General features: G+C 55.4%; 2 protein-coding genes across 3 annotated transcripts in view; one reads left to right on the top strand and one right to left on the bottom strand.

Annotated features, from left to right (window-relative positions):
* FAM222A (family with sequence similarity 222 member A) overlaps nt 1-6,022 on the top strand; it is a 53,167-nt gene extending 47,145 nt beyond the window's left edge. The window contains exon 3 of the mRNA XM_044244082.1: nt 3,471-6,022. Coding sequence (XP_044100017.1) covers nt 3,471-4,750 — 1,280 coding nt within the window. The 3' untranslated portion in view covers nt 4,751-6,022. The remainder of the gene's footprint in view (nt 1-3,470) is intronic.
* Nucleotides 6,023-14,268: 8,246 nt separating this feature from the next.
* Nucleotides 14,269-19,958, bottom strand: part of TRPV4 (transient receptor potential cation channel subfamily V member 4) — a 33,720-nt gene continuing 28,030 nt past the window's right edge. For both annotated transcript variants that reach the window (XM_044244081.1, XM_044244080.1), the window contains exons 13-16: nt 17,971-18,287; nt 16,862-16,989; nt 15,469-15,590; nt 14,269-14,997 (exon numbers count right to left, since the gene is read on the bottom strand). In XM_044244081.1, the coding sequence (XP_044100016.1) occupies nt 14,840-14,997; nt 15,469-15,590; nt 16,862-16,989; nt 17,971-18,287 (725 nt within the window). In that variant the 3' untranslated portion in view covers nt 14,269-14,839. The remainder of the gene's footprint in view (nt 14,998-15,468; nt 15,591-16,861; nt 16,990-17,970; nt 18,288-19,958) is intronic.

The raw sequence follows: 19,958 nt of genomic DNA, 5'->3' as shown, positions 1-19,958 counted from the left end.
TTCCGGCTCTCAGAGTGCTCAGGGGCTCCAGACAAGAGACGTCAAGAAAAGCTGTGGGCCCAGAGCCCAGCCTGTACTCAGTGCAGCCAAAGGGCACCTCCCACCCCCGTTGGCTCCTGCAAATACTGGAGGCCCCAACCTGCCCTGGGGGAGCCTGCTGACCGGCGGGGCCCAGATGGGCCCCTCCTCTCAGCGAATGGGAACCAGTCACAGGCTGAACCCTTTTTACAAACCCCCTCTTCTTCTTCATCTTCTTCTTCTTAAAGGTTTTAAACACCTAATTTATTCCATCCATTAGATAGATTTTGTAGATTTAATCATTTTCACAGTTGGTGGCTCATTGGATACTCAAGATAAACTCCAAATGAAAGTATAATGGTGAGGACAAATGAGTTTTCACACCACAATGGCAGAAACCTGCTTGGGAAGGGGCTTGAAGAGGAACAAAAATACATACAGATATAATTTTTTTCCCCAGCAGCCGCTTTTGCTGACTCTGGTAGGTTACCACAGTTAATTTCACCAGTTTTGTTCATCTGTAAAATTGCATAAAAGTGACATTTTTGTGCTCATTATAGCAACTGCTGATTTATGGCTGGTAAATGAAGAGCTGGTCCCTTTTTTGCGGGACTCTCCAAGCGGCGCTAAGTGCCCATGAAATTGCTTGTATAATGTAGTTTAAATCCAATCTCGGAGAAAGATTCCCCCGTTGGCCAAAGTGACATTTCCATTCTCCACACGGAGTTTATTTTAGGCCACTTAGGAGGGGGCTGCCCCAGGCAGGGTCAAGGATGGAAGCCAGTGGCTTGCCAGGGGTCAGCTCCACCTGCTGGCCCAGATTAGGACCAAGGGATAGAGGGGCACTGGCCCGGGCTCCTTGGAACGCTGAGGGCTGCCTGCCTCTTCCCTCCCTGCTGCCCTGCCTAGGTCAGACCGCATTCCTGCACCTCAGGGCAGAGGGGAATGACCTCTCTAACATGCATGCTTGGGCCTCCCTCTCCCATGTCAAACCTCGCCTGGCTGCCAATGGCCTGGGACAGGGTTTCTCCGATACTCTCTGTGCACAGAGGTAGTTCTGTGCACTGTAGGCTGACCCATGGCATCCCAGGCCACTACCCACTGGACCCCCGTAGCTGGGGTGGCGGCTCCCCCAACCCAAGTGTGAGGACCAAGTACATCCCCAGACTGGCTAATGTGCCCTCAGGGTAGGGTGGGGGAAGCCACTGCCCTACCCCATGCCCTCCCAGGCCACCTCTCTCTCCTGACTGTCGACTGTCACCCTTGGCTTCTGCTTTCATTCTGAATTACAGTTCCCACTTGGGATAGGCTTCCTCGCCCCTGGACCTTTGCCTGTGCTGTTTTCTTTTGCCTGATATGTGTTTCTCTGCTCTCTCTTCACCCCTTTCAACATTGCCTTAACTGGGATGCTCTTTCTTCTAGAAAGCCATCCTCCTTTCCGAAGCCTGCCTGAGTGAGCCACCCCCGCACCCCAAAATGCCTGTGCCTTCCCATCGCAGCACATACCTTACTGAGATTGGCTGTGAGCCCAACAAGGGGACCAGGGCTGAGGCTCTGGAAGGATGGGATGTGGGGTGAGGCCTTCCAACCGAGGGGGAGGAGGGCAGGTGATGGGGTCAGCACTCCACCCAGCCACCATGCCAGGCCCACCTGTGGTCAGAAAGGGCAGCCTGAGTCACTGCCCCTTCTTCCCCAGGAAGGCCCTTGTCCCAGGCAGATGGGAGGGTATGACCACTTCCACCTAGAGAGCACCTGCTTCTGCTGATGCACCCCACCACGCACAACTCATTGGACCTTGCAGCCACCTGGGAGGCAGTGTCCCCAGGAACATCATGCCCATTTTACAGATGAGGAAACAGAGCCACAGTGTGGGGAAGCCTCATTCTCAAGTCCCCAGGGGGTTCCAGGGGTGATCATGGGGCAGGAGGAAGGCAATGTGCTGTGGAGACCTTGAGGGGTCCCCTCGCCCAAGGGCCCAGAGAGGCCGCCCCCTTCTCAGCACCGACTGTAAGCCTCACACCCTCTGCTCAGCCCCTTCCCCCAAGCCGCCCTGCAAGACTCGCATAATTATGCCTAATGCCTATTCCACAGGTGGGGAAACTGAGGCTCAGCCAGACCATTTGCCCAGAGCCACAAAGCCCCACAACCAGACAGGATTCTACCCATTGCGCCGGTTCTAAAGCCCAGGGTCTTCCCAACTATTTCTTGGGAGGCCCCTGCTCCTTTCCCCACCCACGGAGGGTCCTGGGCAATGCTGAGGAATATCTCAGGCCCAGGGAGGGGCTTTGGATGAGAGAAGGGGGTCTGCCCACCAGCAACCCACCTGCCCCATAGAAGGCGCCAGCTGTGCCATCAAGACTCCACCAGCAACCCACCTGCCCCATAGAAGGCGCCAGCTGTGCCATCAAGACTAGGACAGTCAGCCTGTTACACAAAGTGCACCCTTCAGCCCCATGCTGACTGCATGCAGAAAAGGCAGGGGTTACCCCACTGGCCTTGCAGTTGACAGGGAGAGGTTGGGCAGCCCCTCTCACCTGCCTGCTAATGGAGCAAAGGCTGGAAGCTGACGCAGCAGCTGCTGCCTGCACCATGTCCCCTCGTTCTAGGCCTTGTGCTCCGCTCCTGGAGCAGCACGCTTAACCCTCCCACAGAGGGTGGCAGGTCATCTTCACCCCATTTAACAGATGAGGAAAGGGAGGCACAGAGAGGATAATGAAGCAATAGGAGTAATAGCCTCCCGGCGGTGTGGTATTAAGACAGGTGACACGGAGCATCACTGAGGCTGCAGAGCCCCCTGGAACGTCTGTGCTCTACGGGGGATCAGAGCCTGGGACAGTCTTCTGGGAAGACTGTGGGTATCTTCTCCTAGAGCTGCAGAGTCATCTGCCCCAAATCCCCCTGTTGGGCATAGTCCCAACAGAAGTCACAGGATAATGTGTACATGAGGGCATATGGTGCTAAGTGTGTTGCCCCCAATGCCATCAACAGGAGCAAGGACGAGTACATTGTGATGTACGCATGGACCATGCCACCTGGGCATATCCCACAAGCCACCCTAAGTGGCAGAGGCCTGTATGGGTGGGGACGCATAGCAGGATTCCATCCCGCCTGACATTGCCATCAGAAGTCAGGACAGCTGTTCGCTTGGGCAGGGGTGCAGGGGGCTCTGGGGGACTGGCCGTGTGCCATCGCTCGGCCGCAGGGGTGTTGCAGGAGTGCATTCGGTCTGTGCGAGTTCAGCTGACGACGTGCACTTTCCTTGCCATACTTGACACTAGATGTGCCGCGTTGGAGTGTAGATGCAACAAGCTGGAGGAGCGAGGGGACGGGACGGATGGGGAACCGACGGAGGGAGGGGCAGAGTGAGCCCCACTGCAGGTGGCGGGCCTTGGGCTCCCTGGGTCACAGAGGCGGCTCTCACCTGTGCTTTCCTCTCCCGCTTGTCCCCGCAGGCGAGACGGCGGCCAGCTCCATGCATTCGTCCCGCTACCCGAGCCCCGCCGAGCTGGACGCCTATGCGGAGAAGGTGGCCAACAGCCCGCTGTCCATCAAGATCTTCCCCACCAACATCCGGGTGCCCCAGCACAAGCACCTCGGCCGCACCGTCAACGGCTATGACACCAGCGGCCAGCGCTACAGCCCCTACCCACAGCACACTGCTGGCTACCAGGGCCTGCTGGCCATTGTCAAGGCTGCTGTGTCCTCCTCTGGCGCCGCTGCGCCCGCCGGGCCCGCCAAGAGCGTGCTCAAGAGTGCCGAGGGCAAGCGGACCAAGCTGTCGCCGGCCGCCGTGCAGGTGGGCATCGCGCCCTACCCAGCGCCCAGCACGCTAGGGCCCCTGGCCTACCCCAAGCCCCCCGAAACGCCTGCCCCGCCGCCCGGCCTGCCCGCGGCTGCTGCCACTGCCGCCTCCGTCATCCCCCTGCCTGGCCGCGGCCTGCCCTTGCCGCCTTCCAACCTGCCCTCCATCCACAGTATCCTGTACCAGCTCAACCAGCAGTGCCAGGCCCCGGGTGCCGCGCCCGCCGCCTGCCAGGCCGTGGCCGGTCCCCACCCCAGCCCGGCCAAGCACGGCCCCGTGCCCAGCTTCCCCGGCATGGCCTATGCGGCCGCTGCCGGCCTGCCTGACTGCCGGAAGGGCACCGAGCTGGGCCAGGGAAGCGCAGCGGCCTTGACGTTGGCTGGGGCCACCAAGCCTGCAGGGTACGCAGATGGGGGCCTGGATTACCTGCTGTGGCCGCAGAAGCCGCCCCCGCCACCGCCCCAGCCACTGCGGGCCTACAGTGGCGGCACGGTGGCCAGCAAGTCCCCGGAGGCCTGCGGGGGGCGGGTTTACGAGAGGGCCGGCGGGTCGCCCCTCAACTGCAGCCTGGGGCTGCCCACTGGCTTCACAGTGGGTCAGTACTTCGCTGCTCCCTGGAACAGCGTGCTGGTGACCCCCACCAGCGACTGCTACAACCCGGCGGCGGCTGTGGCGGTCACCGAGCTGGGGCCGGGGGCGGCCCGGGAGCTGGCAGGGCCCCCCGCAGAGGCACTCTCGGGCCTGCCCAGCAAGAGCGTGTGCAACACGGCAGTGCTGAGCAGCAGCCTGCAGTCGCTGGAGTATCTCATCAATGACATCCGGCCACCCTGCATCAAGGAGCAGATGCTGGGCAAGGGCTACGAGACCGTGGCTGTGCCCCGGCTGCTCGACCACCAGCATGCCCACATCCGCCTGCCAGTCTACAGATAAGGCGCGCCCGGCAGCCACACGGACAGACGGACAGGGCGCCAAGCGGGGAGGCAGGCTGCGGAACAGGGTGGGTGGTGCACAGGGGCTCCCGGCCTCACCCTGGGCCCGAGTGCCCATGGATGCCCACAGGGAAGCCAGGCAGGCTGCTGCCATGCACCGCCTGATGGGGAGGAGCATGGTCGCCAGACTCCCCAAGGCCCCTCCCTGCCACTGGCTGCCCTAGGACACGGGGAGGGCCCAGGGCAGCCGCTGACGTCCACCACTGCCTCCATCCAAGCCAGCAGAGGCAGGGAGACAGAAACCACTTCAAGACAGGAATGGTTCTTTCTGGCTTTCCCAGGAGAGGAGCTCAGGCCAGGGTGGGATACAGGAAGAAATGTGACAGTCTAGAGTCAGGGTGGGGTCAGAGCAGCCCCCCGGGGGTCAGACATCTTCCACCATGAGCTCCCCAGTCTCCTGGAAATGGAGCAAAGGAGGGGGTATAGAAAGTCACAGGGCCTACAGTGTCCCCCACTGGCTAATCCAGGTGAAGACCACTCTAATATAGGCTCCAAGGACTATCAGTCCCCCCTGCTCCTCCTCCTCCGGGTTCTCCTTCTCCTGCCATTCCTTCCCAACACAGAATTGTACCCCATTCCCACTCTCTCCAAGCCCTGTACTACCGCCTTCCCCCTTCTCTCCACATCTTACAGGGCTGCTGGGCACAGCTGTACAGGCTGTGCACTGCACAAGGGCACCTCATCCAAGGAGACACCATTTGCATCCTAGACTTGTATATTTATTATGGCAATTTTCTGAATCTTGAGGAAGGGGCGCCATTTTCCCTATTCGCACAAAGGCACCACAGGGGCTAACAGTGGGCCTGCCATCTTAGACACCAGTCAGACGGAACCTACCCTGCCTTCTGGGGTTTTCCTAGGAGCCAGCCAGGCGGCGACCTACTGGTTTTAGTTGGGAGACCCAATCCAACTCCCTTCCAGCAAGCTGCCCTCCAAAGCCTGCTGGGCACCATCACGGGTTGGGGAGGGAGGCAGGCAGGGATCCCTCTCTACCCATCCCCCCACCCCTGGTTATATCCCCAAGGCCCGAATTCCCTGAGCCTTGGCCCCTCTGGCACTCCGGAAGCGGTACTGTATCTCTCCAAGGCCTGTTCAAGCACTAAGTGCATTTACAAATCTCTGAGAATGTTTTTTTTTTATACTAAAATTGACCATTATATTCTACTGTGAGAAGTGCAGTCTGCACTATATTGTTTTAAAAACGAAGAGAAAGAAAAAAGAAGGAAAACACAAATGGTGTCTCAGCTGTGGAATTGTTCTGTAGCTCCTGTTTTGTTCTTTCTGCCTTCCCTCCCTTAGGAGTAGAACGGGGCCATCTCCTCCCCAGCCGACCCAGCACAGAACCCCAAGGAAGCGGGCCAGGGGTGCCCACCGCACCAGGCATTCCATAGTCATTTACTTTTCCAGCTCTTGAGAGGGGGACGCTGTCATGTACCCTGTTCACATGCCAGCACTCAGGCTAAAGGCCACTGGGCCAAGGCCAGCGATCAGTCTGTAGCATGGCTGAGGCAGGACCAAGCCCGGGCCCGGTGGCTCATTCCCAGAATGGTCTGGGGATGGTGTCCCCCATATCACACTACATTCCTTCCCAACTTCTCCTCTGTCCCCAACACTCTCCAAGCTTCCTTGGGGGGCCGTGCGACTGCGAGCAGGCCCCAGCACACACCCGCCCGGGCCCATGTGCTGGGTCGGGGGCAGGGGATCTGCAGGAGACCACCCAAAGTACTTGATGTTTATCAGCAGTCCATTTGTGCCGGGCCTTTTCATACACACTGTATCTCCCTGGAGCCTCACCACATCCTTGCAATGTAGTAGGTGTTTGAAGGAAGAAACCGAGGCTCAGATGTGAAGTGACCTGCCTAAGGTCACACAGCAAGTGTGGGCTTTGAACCCCGTGGTTTGGACTCTTCTTTGCATCCTGTCTCTGCCTTAATTGCCCAGGCATGGGGGAGCCTGCCGTCTGGCCTGGGGCGGGAACTGGAGAGCCCCTAGTTTGATGCAGGCCTTCCCTGCTATGCACACAGCCCTCCATGGGTGCCAGGACGGCACCAAGCCCTTCGGAACTGGGTCAGTGAACCAAGCGTAGCGCCCCGCACACCCCGGGGGTGCAGTCCAGGGGTCGTGCTGGGTGACCAGCTACACAGAAGGCCTCTAGGAGTGACCATAAGTGGTATGGCCATAAGTGACCATAAGCGGCAGCTGACTGAGCGCTTCACTGATCTCCCAAAACTCACAACAGCACCATCAGGTATGTGACAAAATCATCCCCGTTTTACAGATGAGAACACAGAACATGAGAACAGCTGCAAGGATGGTAAAAAGAAGCCCGGTTCCGGCATCAGGTCCCACACCCTGGCTTAGGCCGCCTCCAGGCACCCCAGACACTGCAGCAGCCTCTCCCCTCACATGGAGCCGAAGCCCACCTGCGGCCTCACAGCACCCCGGGGGAACCCAGGAGGCAGGCAGCCTGGGAGGCCCAGCCTCTGGCCTGAACTAGAAGCAGGTTGGAATCCTGGCTTTGCTACTTGGAGTGACCATAACCCAGACAGGGAATTCAAGGGCACAAAAGCACAGGGCAAGAACTTGGGGTCTAGAGCCAGGTTTAGGGCTGGATGGTGGCCTGTGGCTTGGCTGTTCCCAGGGGCCCACCCACACTGGGGCATCAGTGGAGAGCAAGGAGGCAAGACTGGAGCCACCCCTCTAATAGGCCAGGTCCCCCATCTGGAGATGTGGGCTGAGGACAGACCTGCCTCCGATCTGGGAAAACCTCGCCCTCAATGGGCAGGATCTGTGGGTCTACACGCAGCGCAGTGGGAGAGCATGGCACAGACAGTCTGGCTGGGATTCTAGCCCTGTCCTAGCACCACTGGCTCCCAGGTACCTTGGCCGGGCTCCTTCCTGGGAGCAGGGCTGGCTTATCTCAATGGACCCTCCAGCGTGCAGCACCCCTGCACTCCATTCACATAATCACCTTGGACTACCTGCCACATTGGAGGGGCAAGGCAGGTGATGATGACATCACCATCAATGCTACAATGCCCATGGTCACTGCCAGCAGACGGGTCCCCAGACTTGGTGCTAAATGGTATCTAGTCCCCTATAGATCATGCAACATGACACAGGTGCATGTCTCCATGGCAGAGGTGGGGTGAGTGAGGCCCCTGGAAGGCCAGTCACTTTGCCCAAGGTCAGCCGAGGGTGCAGAATGGAGAAGCAGCTGGGACAGAACCCAGGCCTATCTGATTCCAAGCCTGCCCTCAGAGAGGGCTGCACTTTGCAGAGAACATAGAACTACCACCACGCCCCAAATATGGCCAATTGGCTCCAGCGCCTCAGTCCAGCCTTGGGTCCTGCACTCCCGAGGGCAGGACTTCACGCTGGGTGAAGGCTCAGAGTGGGTGAATCTGCCATCTGTCTGCCCCCCACCTCAGGCAGAGCTGCAAGCCTTCCTCTAGGTCTTCTGGGGCGACACTGGGCTCCTCTCCCTTTAGCGGTCTTGCACTCACACCCTTTAGTGTCCAAGGTGGTCGCCACATATGGCTGGCACATAACCACCACTATGTGACGCCTAATGTCATTAACAACTGCTAGGAGAGCATCACCCCATCTCACACTGACATCAGAGCAGCCCCAGAGGGGCATGAAAGCTTGAGCAAGTACAGGAGCGGAGCCGCCGCAAGGAACACTCACCTTTCCAGGGTAGCTCTGTGCTTTCCCGACTGATATAGGCCGGCCTTCCGTGCACCTCCCCACTCCTGGACAGGGGAAGCAGACAAGATCAACCCCTGACCTTGCCTGGCAACAGCCAGAGACTTCAGCTTGGAACCTACACTGGGGCTTCCAGAGGGGTGCCGCCAGCGTGGGTTTCACATGCACGCTTCCCACTGCCTCACCCACTGTGCAATCCAGGTGGCCTTCAAGGGCCCTCGAGGACCCCACCTGCCCCTGCTCGGGCCTGGAAGGTGTGGCCCAGCTAGGGGGACCTATGGTCAAGAGGATTTCTTTTTTCTTTCTTTTTTAAGATTTTATCATTTGAGAGAGCGTCTGGGAGGGGTTGGGGGGGTTGAGGGAGGGTCAGAGAGGAAAGCAGACTCCCCGCTGAGCAGGGAGCCCAACATGGGGCTCTATCCCAGGACCCGGGGATCATGACCCAAGCTGAAGGCAGATGCTTAACCAAATGAGCCACCCAGGTGCCACATGGATTTATATTTAAATCACCACCAGGGGCCAGCTCCCTAAGAGAGTGGTAGCGGGAGGGGAGGGGGCAGGAAAAGTGGCCCTCCTTGACGCCGTATGTGACTCTGGGTGGACTTGTGTGGCCTGAGCCTCGATTCCAAATCTATCAGAGGAGGTGGTGGCCTCTGAAGACCTGGGATGTCCACAGGTGACATGTGATCAGGATGACAGGGCAAATGAGTCCCGAGGCAGTCCCAGGGCAGTGGGGCCTAGGGGCTGAGGATCAGACAGACCTGGTTCCCTCATGAGCACCCAGTCTTTGGCAAGTGACCACCCCTCTTTGAGCTGCCTCTTTTTCCACTGCAAAGAGCAAGCACATTACAACCACCAGGGATTGAATGTTGGAAACAGGTGGTCAGGTTCCCTAGGGGACAGAGCCTCCTTGGGAGAAGATGCCCCCAAATTTAGGCGTGTTACTTCTGTCATCACCTGGTCCAGCTGCTTTCACCTTGGAAAATGGGTTTCTAGGTTAAAAGAATTAAAGAAACGAAGCATCCCCCTTCCCCCACCTTAGAGCTGCACAAATATTAGCATATTAAAGGCTCTGAAAAGTCCTTCAGGCAAGGTACCCTTTTAGCTTTAACCCAGCATTTCCCTAATATTTTTGATCACCTAAGTTTTTGTTTCTATCCATTAACATCCCAAGGAACAATACTTCAGGAAATATAGAGTCCTACCTCTTGTGTTGCAGTTAGGGAAACTGAGTAAGCTCCTTCTCTCTGGTGATGTGTGGCCCTCAGTTTCCCCAGTTGGTGGAGCAAGGACTGGACTCCAACCCTGACCTGGAGTCATTGGGCCTCAGTTCTGGGGCCACCACATCCTAACTGGTCTTTGTTCACCGTGTTGTGCTAGGCCCAAAGGAGAGAAGAGACCCGCAAGGAAAGAGAAGGAATCCCTCCTTTGACAAGTGGGGGTGTACCCCAATTTTGAAAATGAGGTTCAAAGAGGGAAGGCAACTTGCCTGAGGGCACACAGCAACTAGGTTCTAGACTGTCCAGGGGCAGATCTGGGCTACCTTCTCTCCTTGTTGGGAGGTGAGGGAATTCCTGAACTCAGAGCCTCAGGGTGCTCCTAATGGACAGCTCAGTGAGGGGCTCTTCCTGAGCAAGTTGGCTGGTTCTAGGTTCCCTTGGGCCTCTGCTGAGCAGGCCACTGGGTATGACTACAGCAGCCCCTGGTGGCCAAACTCGAGGATCAGCCGTCCCTCCCTGCACAGGCCAAAGGCTGATGGATGGGATTCGGTGGCTGCATCCCAAAAGGAGGCGGGGGTAGAGGGTAAGAACAAGCGAGACTCTCTGATGTCACAGAGCACCTGGAGATGCTGAGAAGGCTGTCTGCTGGAATCTGGGTACCTGGGGTCCATTCCCAGCTCCATCCAACCTCCCCTGTCCTCACCTGTTGGAACCCATTACAGGCTGTTACAGTGGAGAAATGATGACCACATGCTTTAGAAAGGCCAAAACACCACGTAAAGACAATCCTACAAATCCCTAGAAGGGTTCTCCTCCGAAGATGGGGCAAATCCTGACTCCACCACATCTAGGCTGTGTATATGACACACTTAGGCAAGTGTGTTTACTTCATTGGGGCTCACTTTCCTCATCTGTAAAATAGGAATCAAAACATATTCTTGTATCTGCAGGAATTGGGCAAGGTATCAGGAAACCCTGACTTGCTGGTTTAAATGAGAAAGAAAAATTATCTCCAACAATCATAAGAAGCCCTAAGGTAGGGAGATAGGATGGCCCCAGTGTTGGTTAATTCAGCAGCTCAATGTATCATCAAAGATCTCTTTCCACCTTCTATTCTACCCAACCCTTTCATGGTCACAAAATGGCTGCTGCAGTTCTAGGCATCACATCAGAAACCCGACTGCCCAGCAAAGACAGCATCTTCCTAGATTTATCTTATTTTCCCAGGATCCCCCTCCTTCGGCAGACTTGTGCTTTTGTCTCATAGGTCAGAAGTCATAGGTTCACGGGGCAATTCCCCAACCAATCCCTAGTAAGGGAAATAGAGTCACAGTGGTTGGCCTAGGGAAGCTCCTGACTGTGGAGCAGAGTGGAGAACTCTGAACAAAACAAGTGCTGCAAAGAAGGAAGGGGGACATGGTTTCTGGAGGGACATCCAACACCTGTCCTCCTGTTCCCACACATGGCTCCTGAGACGTGAACACCAAACACTGAGTACAGTGCCTACCAGCACATGATCACCTGCTTCCTCCCCCTATGGTTCCCTCCAAGAAGAGAAGATGCCCAGCTCGCCTGCCTTCTCTGGGCTTGGGTCTCTGCAGCCAGTGCCCTTTCCATCCTGTCCTCTGCCTCGACCATCATCTCTCCTTTTGCTTTATCTCATGACCCTGAGGTGAACGAAGATCTCCCCCATTGTCCCAATGGCTTTGTGCTCCTAAAAATGAAAAGGTAAGGGGTGCTTGATTCTCACACCAATGCTTTTGCCAGGGAGTTAACAATTAATAACAGTATGAAGAGAGGCCCGGAGTCTTTAACAGCTTCGTCCAAACAACTGAAATGATGATCAGAACACAAGTCTTCCAGGCGAGGTGTGGAGACTGCCGGCTACAACGTTATTATATTCGGAAATGTCAGGAGTGTGCGTTCCGGGGAGATGAACAGTGTGGTTGAAAATGGCTTTTGATTTTTTAAAAATCCCCAGCATTCATCTAAAACAATAATAACAGCTAATAATAACAGGGCATGTAATAATGAAGTATTCATAGGCATAAGCGGTAATTGTTCAATTAAGATCTGAGAGTTTCTGAGACTGTCTTTTCTGATGGGGTCCCATTGTTTTTGACTCTAGTAGCACTAATTATTTCCCAGTAGTGCTTTAAAGTTGAGATGAAAAAAGCCCTCCTGTCAAATATGACATATAAGTGCTTTATCATTATTAAATACACATACACGCACATAATAAGAAATCTGGGTTGGAATAAAGTTAGGGGTATGTTCAAAGAGAGAGGGTTCTAAACAGGAGCTGACAGTCTCAGGGGCTGAGCAAAAGTGGCAGGCAACAGCCAGGGGCTTCAGAGCAAAGGAGGGATCTGGCCTTGTCACCGGTCACCTGTCCGGGGTCAGAGTGCATTCTCTCCAGGATGGGCTCTGAGGGCAGAATGTGGGCGTTCAACTTCCCAGCCAGGTGCCCTGGGCAAAAGTCTTCACTTCTCTGAGCCCTGGCTTCCTCATCCGAAACATGGGGGGCAGTGGACATTCTGCAATCATTAGCTGTTGCTGCAAAAGTGATGCCTGCCCTTAAAAAAAAAAAAAAGTAACTACCACAAAAACTCATTGGCATGGGAGAACATTTCCTTCTCATGCATCTTTGGGGTTCCTCTGTGGTCACCTGGGCTTGCTGCACTCCACGGATCTCGTAGCCTCCTTTCAGGGAGCCTAGACCAGGCATGTCCGCTGATTAAAACAAAACTCACAGTCAAGCCAGGGATGCAAAATTCTGCTTTGTGCACAGTGGGAGAACACCATAAGGCTATCTTGCAAATGCAAGGGCAGAGGGAGGAGCGGGGAAGGGGGGGCACTGACCCAGTCTGGCACAGGTAACCATGTTGCAGCTTTCCTTGGGAAGTGCCCCCATTCCAGGCCCTGTGGTCTGGGGGAAGCCCATGCCATCCCCGGCTCCAGCTCGGCCTCTCAGGGGTCCTGAGAGATTAGCAGGTATTGGAGAGCCGTTGGGGCGGAGGGTGGGCATCGGGGAAAAGGCTTGCAGCCACTGCTAGCGGGCCCAGTCAGTATGGAGTCCTGGCAGGAGAAACTACCTTTCTCCATGTGCCTGCGGGCTTTAGGACTTTGTGGCTTCCTGCCTGCTGATTGGCTGAAGCAGGAGACACGTGACACTATTCTGGCCAATAACACAAGAGGGGAGGTCGTTCCGGGACAGGTTTCTGCCCTCCTAAAAAGAGACACAAGGAGAACCACCACCCTTACTGTCCTCACACCAACGTTACCCTTCCAGCCAATATTACTCTGCCCATGTGCATTACTCTCCTCCCACCAACATTATCCTTCCCCACCAATATTACTCTTTTCACCAATATTCCTCTCTTCCCACTGTGAATCCACACACAAGCTTTACTCTCCCCACCAATATTAATCTGCACCAGCATTACTTTCCTGCCATCAACATTATTCTTCCCACCTGCAGGGGAATAATAATACTCTCCCCCGAATAATACCCTTCCCCCCAGTAATACCCTTTCCATCAATATTACTCTCCCCAACATTACTCATGCTCACCAATATTACTCTTCCCACTGACATGAAGCCACACCAGCATTACTTTCTTCCTACCAACTTTACTTTCCCTCACCATTACTCTTCCCACCCGCGTTGCTCTCCCCCCAACACCACTCTCCCCCAAGAATATGCTTTCCATCAATATTACTCTCCCCAACATTACTCATTCTCACCAATACTACTCTTTCCTATCCACATTACTCTTCCCACCAACATTGCTCTTCCACACCAGTATTACTCTCCCCCAAATCTGTCCTCACACCAACATTACTCTTCCCACCAATATTACTCTTTAGATCAAAACTACCCTTCCCACCGATATTACTCTCCTCCCACCATTACTCCACCCACCAGCATTACTCTCCCCCTACCAACATTAACCTGCACCAGCATTACTCTCACCCATCAACATTACTCTCCCCCACCACTATGCCCATCCCCCACTATTCTTTCCCACTAACATTCCTCTTCTCTCCAACACTACTCTCCCAAGCCAACGTTACTCTTCCCCATTAACATTACTCCTCTTCTTCATTACTCTCTCCTCACCAATATTACTGGTGCACCAACATTACTCTCCTCCCCCAGTACTACTCTTTCCCACAAACATTACTCTCTCCTACCAACGTTACTATTTCCTGCCAACATGACTCCCCCTACACCTGTGTTCTCTCCCTGCCAGTAACATTTCTCTGCCCCTCAGCACTACTCCCTCACCCAGCCAACCTTACTCTTTCCCCATTCCCTTCAACTCCATCTTCTCCCTCCCTTCCAATCTCACCCGTGTCTCCTAGGCTCACACCACCAGATGCCGCTGAGTCCAGCCTCTGGCCATCACCACCACCGCTCCTCATTCTCATCCCTGCCCCCCACCAGCATTTCTGAGCTCCCCCGTCTCGCAGCTCTCCTCCCCGTGCCATTACCACTCCTCTCATCGGGATTCCTACCAGCCTCAGCATCAGTGAATGAACATTTATTGGGCACCGACAAACCCCAGCCCTTTTACAGAACACACTGAAGGCACGGCCCCACTGCAAGGGCCCCAGCCCCATCACAAAGCCACAGGGTGCTTTGTGCCACCCGGGGCCCCAGGCTGGGGCTGGGGGTTGGCTGGCAATGACCTGGAATGGGGTCCTGAGGCTTCAGCCAGGTTCCCTTTGGGGACGAAGGTCACACCACTTTCCTGAGAGCAGAGCAAATAAATAATGGAGAGGCAGGGGACCGAGCCCCCGTGGGCAGAGAGGCCCTGGCCTTGGCTTACGTGACTCCATGGGAGTGAGACCAGCAGTCAGGAGCCACATGCCCTGGGACGGCGGGGGGGGGGAGGCGGAGCTCGGGGGGCAGGAGCTGGGGACCAGAGGGTCCTGGGGCCTCCCCTTCATCTCTGCCCAGCCCTCGCCTCTGGAGGTTAAAGGAGCACGTGGGGGATGCCCTGCGGAGGCATCGCTGAAATGCAGGTGGAATAGAAAGAGGCGGGTGGAGGGACAGGCTTGGGCTGCAGGCCAGAGACCCTAACCCGCCCACAGCCCCTAGAGGGGCGCGTCATCAGTCCTCCACTTGGGGGGATAGCTCTGCTGGGGGCCGTCGCAGCTGGGGTTCCCCATGTTGTCCAGAGGCACCACCACCTCATCTGGGTTTGAGTTCTTGTTCAGCTCCACCACGCGCGGCACCACCGAGGACCAGCGATCTGTCGTGAGCACAGCGGAGGGAGGAATGAGGGCGGCGGGGAGAAGGCACACATAGGCGCTGAGCACCTTCTGTGTCCCCGGCACTCTACGGTGATCTAAAGGGGGAGGATTATCATCCCCATTTTACAGAGGCCAAAACCGGGGCTCCGTGAGGTCAAGCCTCCAAACCCAGGAGCACACAGGGGCAAGTGGGAGAGCCAGAATTCAAGCCCGGGTCGGAATGGCTGAGGGCCTGCATCCCCACGTCTCATGCACCCAGTGCCGGGGAAGGGAGGTGCCCCAGATGTTCATGAGTGGCAAAGGCAACAACTCAGCGGCCGGCCCCTTGGGCTCTCCCATTCTACAGATGTGAACAGGGAGTCTGCGAAAGAGGACAGGACTGCCCAAAGCAAATCGGGTATGAGGACGACCCAGTTCCCCCTCTGCACCTCTGGATCTCCCCCACCCAACCCCCAGCCCCCTGCACTCACCCCTCCGGAGGCGGCCCACAGTGTGCGAGAAGCCGTAGTACTGGTAGTTCTCACTCTTGCCTGGGTCCTCATTAATGATGCCCAAGTTCTGGTTCCAATGAGACCAGTTCACCTCGTCCACCCTGGTGGGCCACAGCAGGCAGATAGGTCAGGGGGGTCCCCTACACCGACTGAAGCCCTTCCCTGCCCCCAGGCAGCCTCCCTTCTCCAGCTCCCCAACCCATCAACCCATCCTCCTACTTTCCCTAAAAATTCTGGTAAAATACACGTGACATACAATTTGCCATTTTCACCATTTTTAAGTATACAATTCAGGGGATTAAATAGATTCCCCCTATGTTGGGTCACCATCCCCACTACTTCTAATATTTCCTATCACCCCAAGCAGAAATTCTGGACCCATTAAGCCGTAAGTCCCACTACCCCACCTCCCCATAAGCTGTGCTCTACTTTCTGCCTCTATAGATTTGCTGATTCTGGACATTTTGTATAAATGGAATCCTACACTGCGTGGCCTTATGTGTGTGTGGCTGTTTTTCACACAGCATCACATCTTCGAGGTCCATCATTCTGGAGTGTGCATCAGGACTGTACTCCATTTTACTGCTGAATCATATTTCCTAAGGATGCTTCGCATTTTGCTTATCCATTCATCTGCAATGGACACCCTGCTTCTCAACATTCTCTCCCTCCTCTTTATGGGACACCCTGGAAAAGGCAGGGAGCCCCTTGGGCTCCAACAGTCTCCATCTAATTTCCCTCTTGGAAAATTATTTTTTGTCATTTTCATTCAACTGCCCTATTTGGAGCCATTTCTACAGGTTAGTATCCAGTGAGGAAGATCCGTTCACTGTTCCCCTTTAGACAGATAAGGAATCTTGGGCTTGTTACACAGTTCATACAAGGTCACGAAGCTGACCGATCAGAGGGTCAGGATTGGAACTTCGGGTTCCAACTGAACAGGACTGTTTGGCTGTCCTAGGAGGTGGGTGCCAGTATTGTCCCTGCTTCACAGACCAGGAAACTGGCCCTGCCTGACTCAAGAAGTGACGGTCGCACTCTATGCCAGCAATCGCTTTACGAAGAATGAGTCATGTTGAAAGAAAGGATTCACCCAGAGGTTCCCCTAAGAACGGGGCACTCCCTATGCATCTGGGTAACAGCCCAACTCTATTGATTCCATGCAGCTAACCCCGGGGGGTGGTGTCGTCATCTGTGGAAAAAACCCAGGCTGGGAAGAAAACCTTCTTGCCCGAGATCACCCAGTAGAACTGAACTGCAGTTGGGCCCATCAGGCCTCAGTGGCTCAGGAAGTTGCCATGGGTAGAAAAGGTAAGGAGGCCTGACCAATGCAAGAAGGTTCAGCTCCGCTCTCCTGCCTGCCCCGGCTCACCTGAAGCACCACCTGCGGTCTGGGGTGCCATCTGAGCTCTTGCCCACAGTCACCATCTCGCCAGAGCGGAAGGCCTTCCTCAGGAACACAGGGAATGAGCGCTCGATGTCCAGGATGGTGGTGGCCCACTGCACGGGGGAGAGGGGCACGCTGTTGGTGAGCCTCCCCCCACCAGCGCCTACTGCCCTTGTGGCAGAAATTACGCTCATCCCTACTGCCCTGGAAGCAAGGTCATACATTCAGATGCCCACAGGGCCTGCCAGAAGCACAAATGGGCAAAGCAGCATCAGAGGCAGGAAGGCTGCTGCCCAAGCCCCAAGACACATGCACGATGTCACCACTTGGTGCTGGGAACCACCAAGGAAGGGTGGGGACTGGGGCAAACCAGGGAGTGCAAGCCCTCTGTAGAAGAAGGCAGCTGCCTCTCATCCCTGAATGCACTGCCGGAAGGGAATGTGGGCCTGCCCTGCCAGGCTTCCAGCTTTCCAGAAAGGCCAGAAGTCTGGATTTTTATGAGAAATCTCTTCATTTTAAAATTTTGCATTAGTTTTTTGAAAAATCTGGCAATGCAGAAAACATAAATCTTTAAAGGTCAAGCCCACGGGTTGCCACTTTACCTCTTCTGAATTATACCCTGTGGAGAAACTGAGGCCTAGGAAAGAAAGCTAGCGGTATGCATAAAGATTAAGAGCAGCCAGACGTTCCCCAAGACCCAGAACAGGGAGGATGACCTTGGAGCTTTTTTTTTTTTTTCCTTCTCACTGAATCATTTCCTTGAAATGCACCATAAAGGGGCTGCAGCATTCCTGGGTCTTGTGCTAGTGCTGTTTATTGTGAACCTCCCATTTGTGAGCCATATGTGGCCTAAGAAGGGTGTGACCTCCAGAGGCCATTGCTTTCTAGAATTGCATAGAGCACTTGGGGAAAGCAAAGGCAGCAGCTCCCCTGTGCCAACAAGCCCCACGTCCACATGTCCATTTTACAGACAGAGAAGTCGAGGCAGAAGGAGACAACGGAGCTGGCCCTAAGTGGAAAGAAGGCCAAGAAGGGGCCTGCCATGGATCAGGCCTCCCCTGTTCAGGAAGGGTGCGGGGCTCCTGAGGTGTCACCTGCAGCTTCCAGATATGCTTGCTCTCCTTGGAGACCTGGCCCACCGTCTCGCCCATGAGGGCAATCAGCATGTTGAGCAGCAGTACAAAGGTAAGGATGATGTAAGTGACCAGCAGGATGATGAAGACCACTGGGTATTTGGTGCTGCTCAGCATCTCCAGGTCGCCCATGCCGATGGTGAGCTTGAAGAGGTCCAGCAGGAAGGTGCTGAACGTCTCACTGTCACGGCACGAGGGGTATGTGGGCACCGTGCAGTTGGTGTGGTCCTCGCTGCACACCTTCATGTTGGCACATGGGTTCAGAAGGGATACCAGGGCTGTGGGAGGGGCGGAATGACATTCGCTGAGTGAAGACACACGCTGATGGGTGGACAGCGGCGTGCCCCTTCGACAGAGGGGACAGCTGAGACTTGGTGAGGGGAGCGCACTGGCCCGGGGTCCCCCAGCATAAGGGTCCAAAGCCTTGACTCATTCCACAGACTCTTGCTAACAAGGAAGAGAGTCCTGGGATCTAGTCTACAAGTTCTCAGCCAGGAGCCGCATTTCCCCTTGGGGACGTCTGGCAATGTTTGGCTGTCATAAGCAGAGAGAGCACAACCAGCGCTACTAGTACCTGGTGGAGAGAGGCCCCAGGGGATGGTGCTAGACATCCCGCCATGCACAGGAGGGTCCCTATGGAGCATCATCTGGCCCTAAGGGGCAACAGGGATAAGGGTGGGTAACCCTAATCTAGCCTGTTGCTGGTAGAGGTCTTAGGAGTCTAGAAGGCCAGCATTCCTGGGGGCACACCCTCTGCCACGCTCCTGTTTCCCAGTCCACACCAGCTCACAGAGGAGAAGGGCAAGCTGAAAGCTGGTACCGGGCCCTACTGTTCTAGAGGCTGTGACTGCTAAGGTCGTTGCCCCTACTCCAGACATCTCAAACCGATCCTGGTGCACATTCCTTCCTGCTGAGCCCAGATGAAGCTGCAGGATTCTTCTCAACACAGTTCAGCAGCAACAAGGGTCCCCACACCATCCCAGGCGGGTAGCACAAGGAGGCTGAGCTCCTTGGTCAGTGGGGCATACAAGCCCCTAGGACCTTCATCCTGGGATTACGGTGAACACATTTCAACCCATATACTTTCACTGTTAAGTTGTGTAGTGGCTGCTGATGCATGTGTTGAGAAGGATTCTAAGACCTTATCTGGACCTATCAGAAAGAAAAAATAAATCACTCTATGATCCATTAGCAATGTCTGCCATGGACACAAAAGGCCCATGTGTCATGTTTGTGATAGGTCAGCCTCAGAGGAGGGATCTAGTGTCCCCTCTTGGGAGAAGCCCTGCAACCAAGCTGACCACTCATTTGCTAATTTAACCCTTGTCTTGGTTTCCATAATTAGGACCGCCGTAGGGCTAGACCCTTGACCTTACAGATCCCCTGGCACTCTGTCTAGTTCTTCCCAGTCCTAACCCTGGGAAGGGGCAGTGTGTAGTCTCTCGCTATCTCCTCAGCCCAAAGGCTCAGTCAGTGTCCCCATCCCTGACCTTTCCCCTGCGGCTTGTGCCACTGAGGTTCCCTGGCATCCTGGCATCATGACATCATGGAGAAGGCATAGTGGAGACAGCCAGAATTGACCTGCACTGGTAGATTGCATATTCAAATTCACCCTTCCTTCTACCCATGCCCCTTCAATGTGACTTTGCGGGTCTTTCCATCAAGAGGTAGAATCTATTTCCCCACCCTTCAATCAAGGCTGGCCTGTCCCTGGCATTGGCCAGCAGAGTAAAGCAGAAGGGATGCCAGGCAGTGACCTTGAACACTTTCACATACATTCTCAGAACGCTCAGACCTGCATGTGAATGCTCCTGAGCCAGCTGGAGGACAGGTGGCCACAGGGAAGAGAGCGAGGTCACCCCCACCGAGGCCATTCTTGCTAGACTGGCCAGCCAGCAGCTAAACCACAGCCGGCCACGGACACAGGAGCTTGTGGAGATGGGCCAAAC

Source organism: Neovison vison, chromosome 3, assembly GCF_020171115.1.
Source record: "Neovison vison isolate M4711 chromosome 3, ASM_NN_V1, whole genome shotgun sequence".
Taxonomy (NCBI): Eukaryota; Metazoa; Chordata; class Mammalia; order Carnivora; family Mustelidae; genus Neogale; species Neogale vison.
Note: the sequence above shows the minus strand (reverse complement) of the source record. Positions and strands in the feature narration are given on the sequence as shown.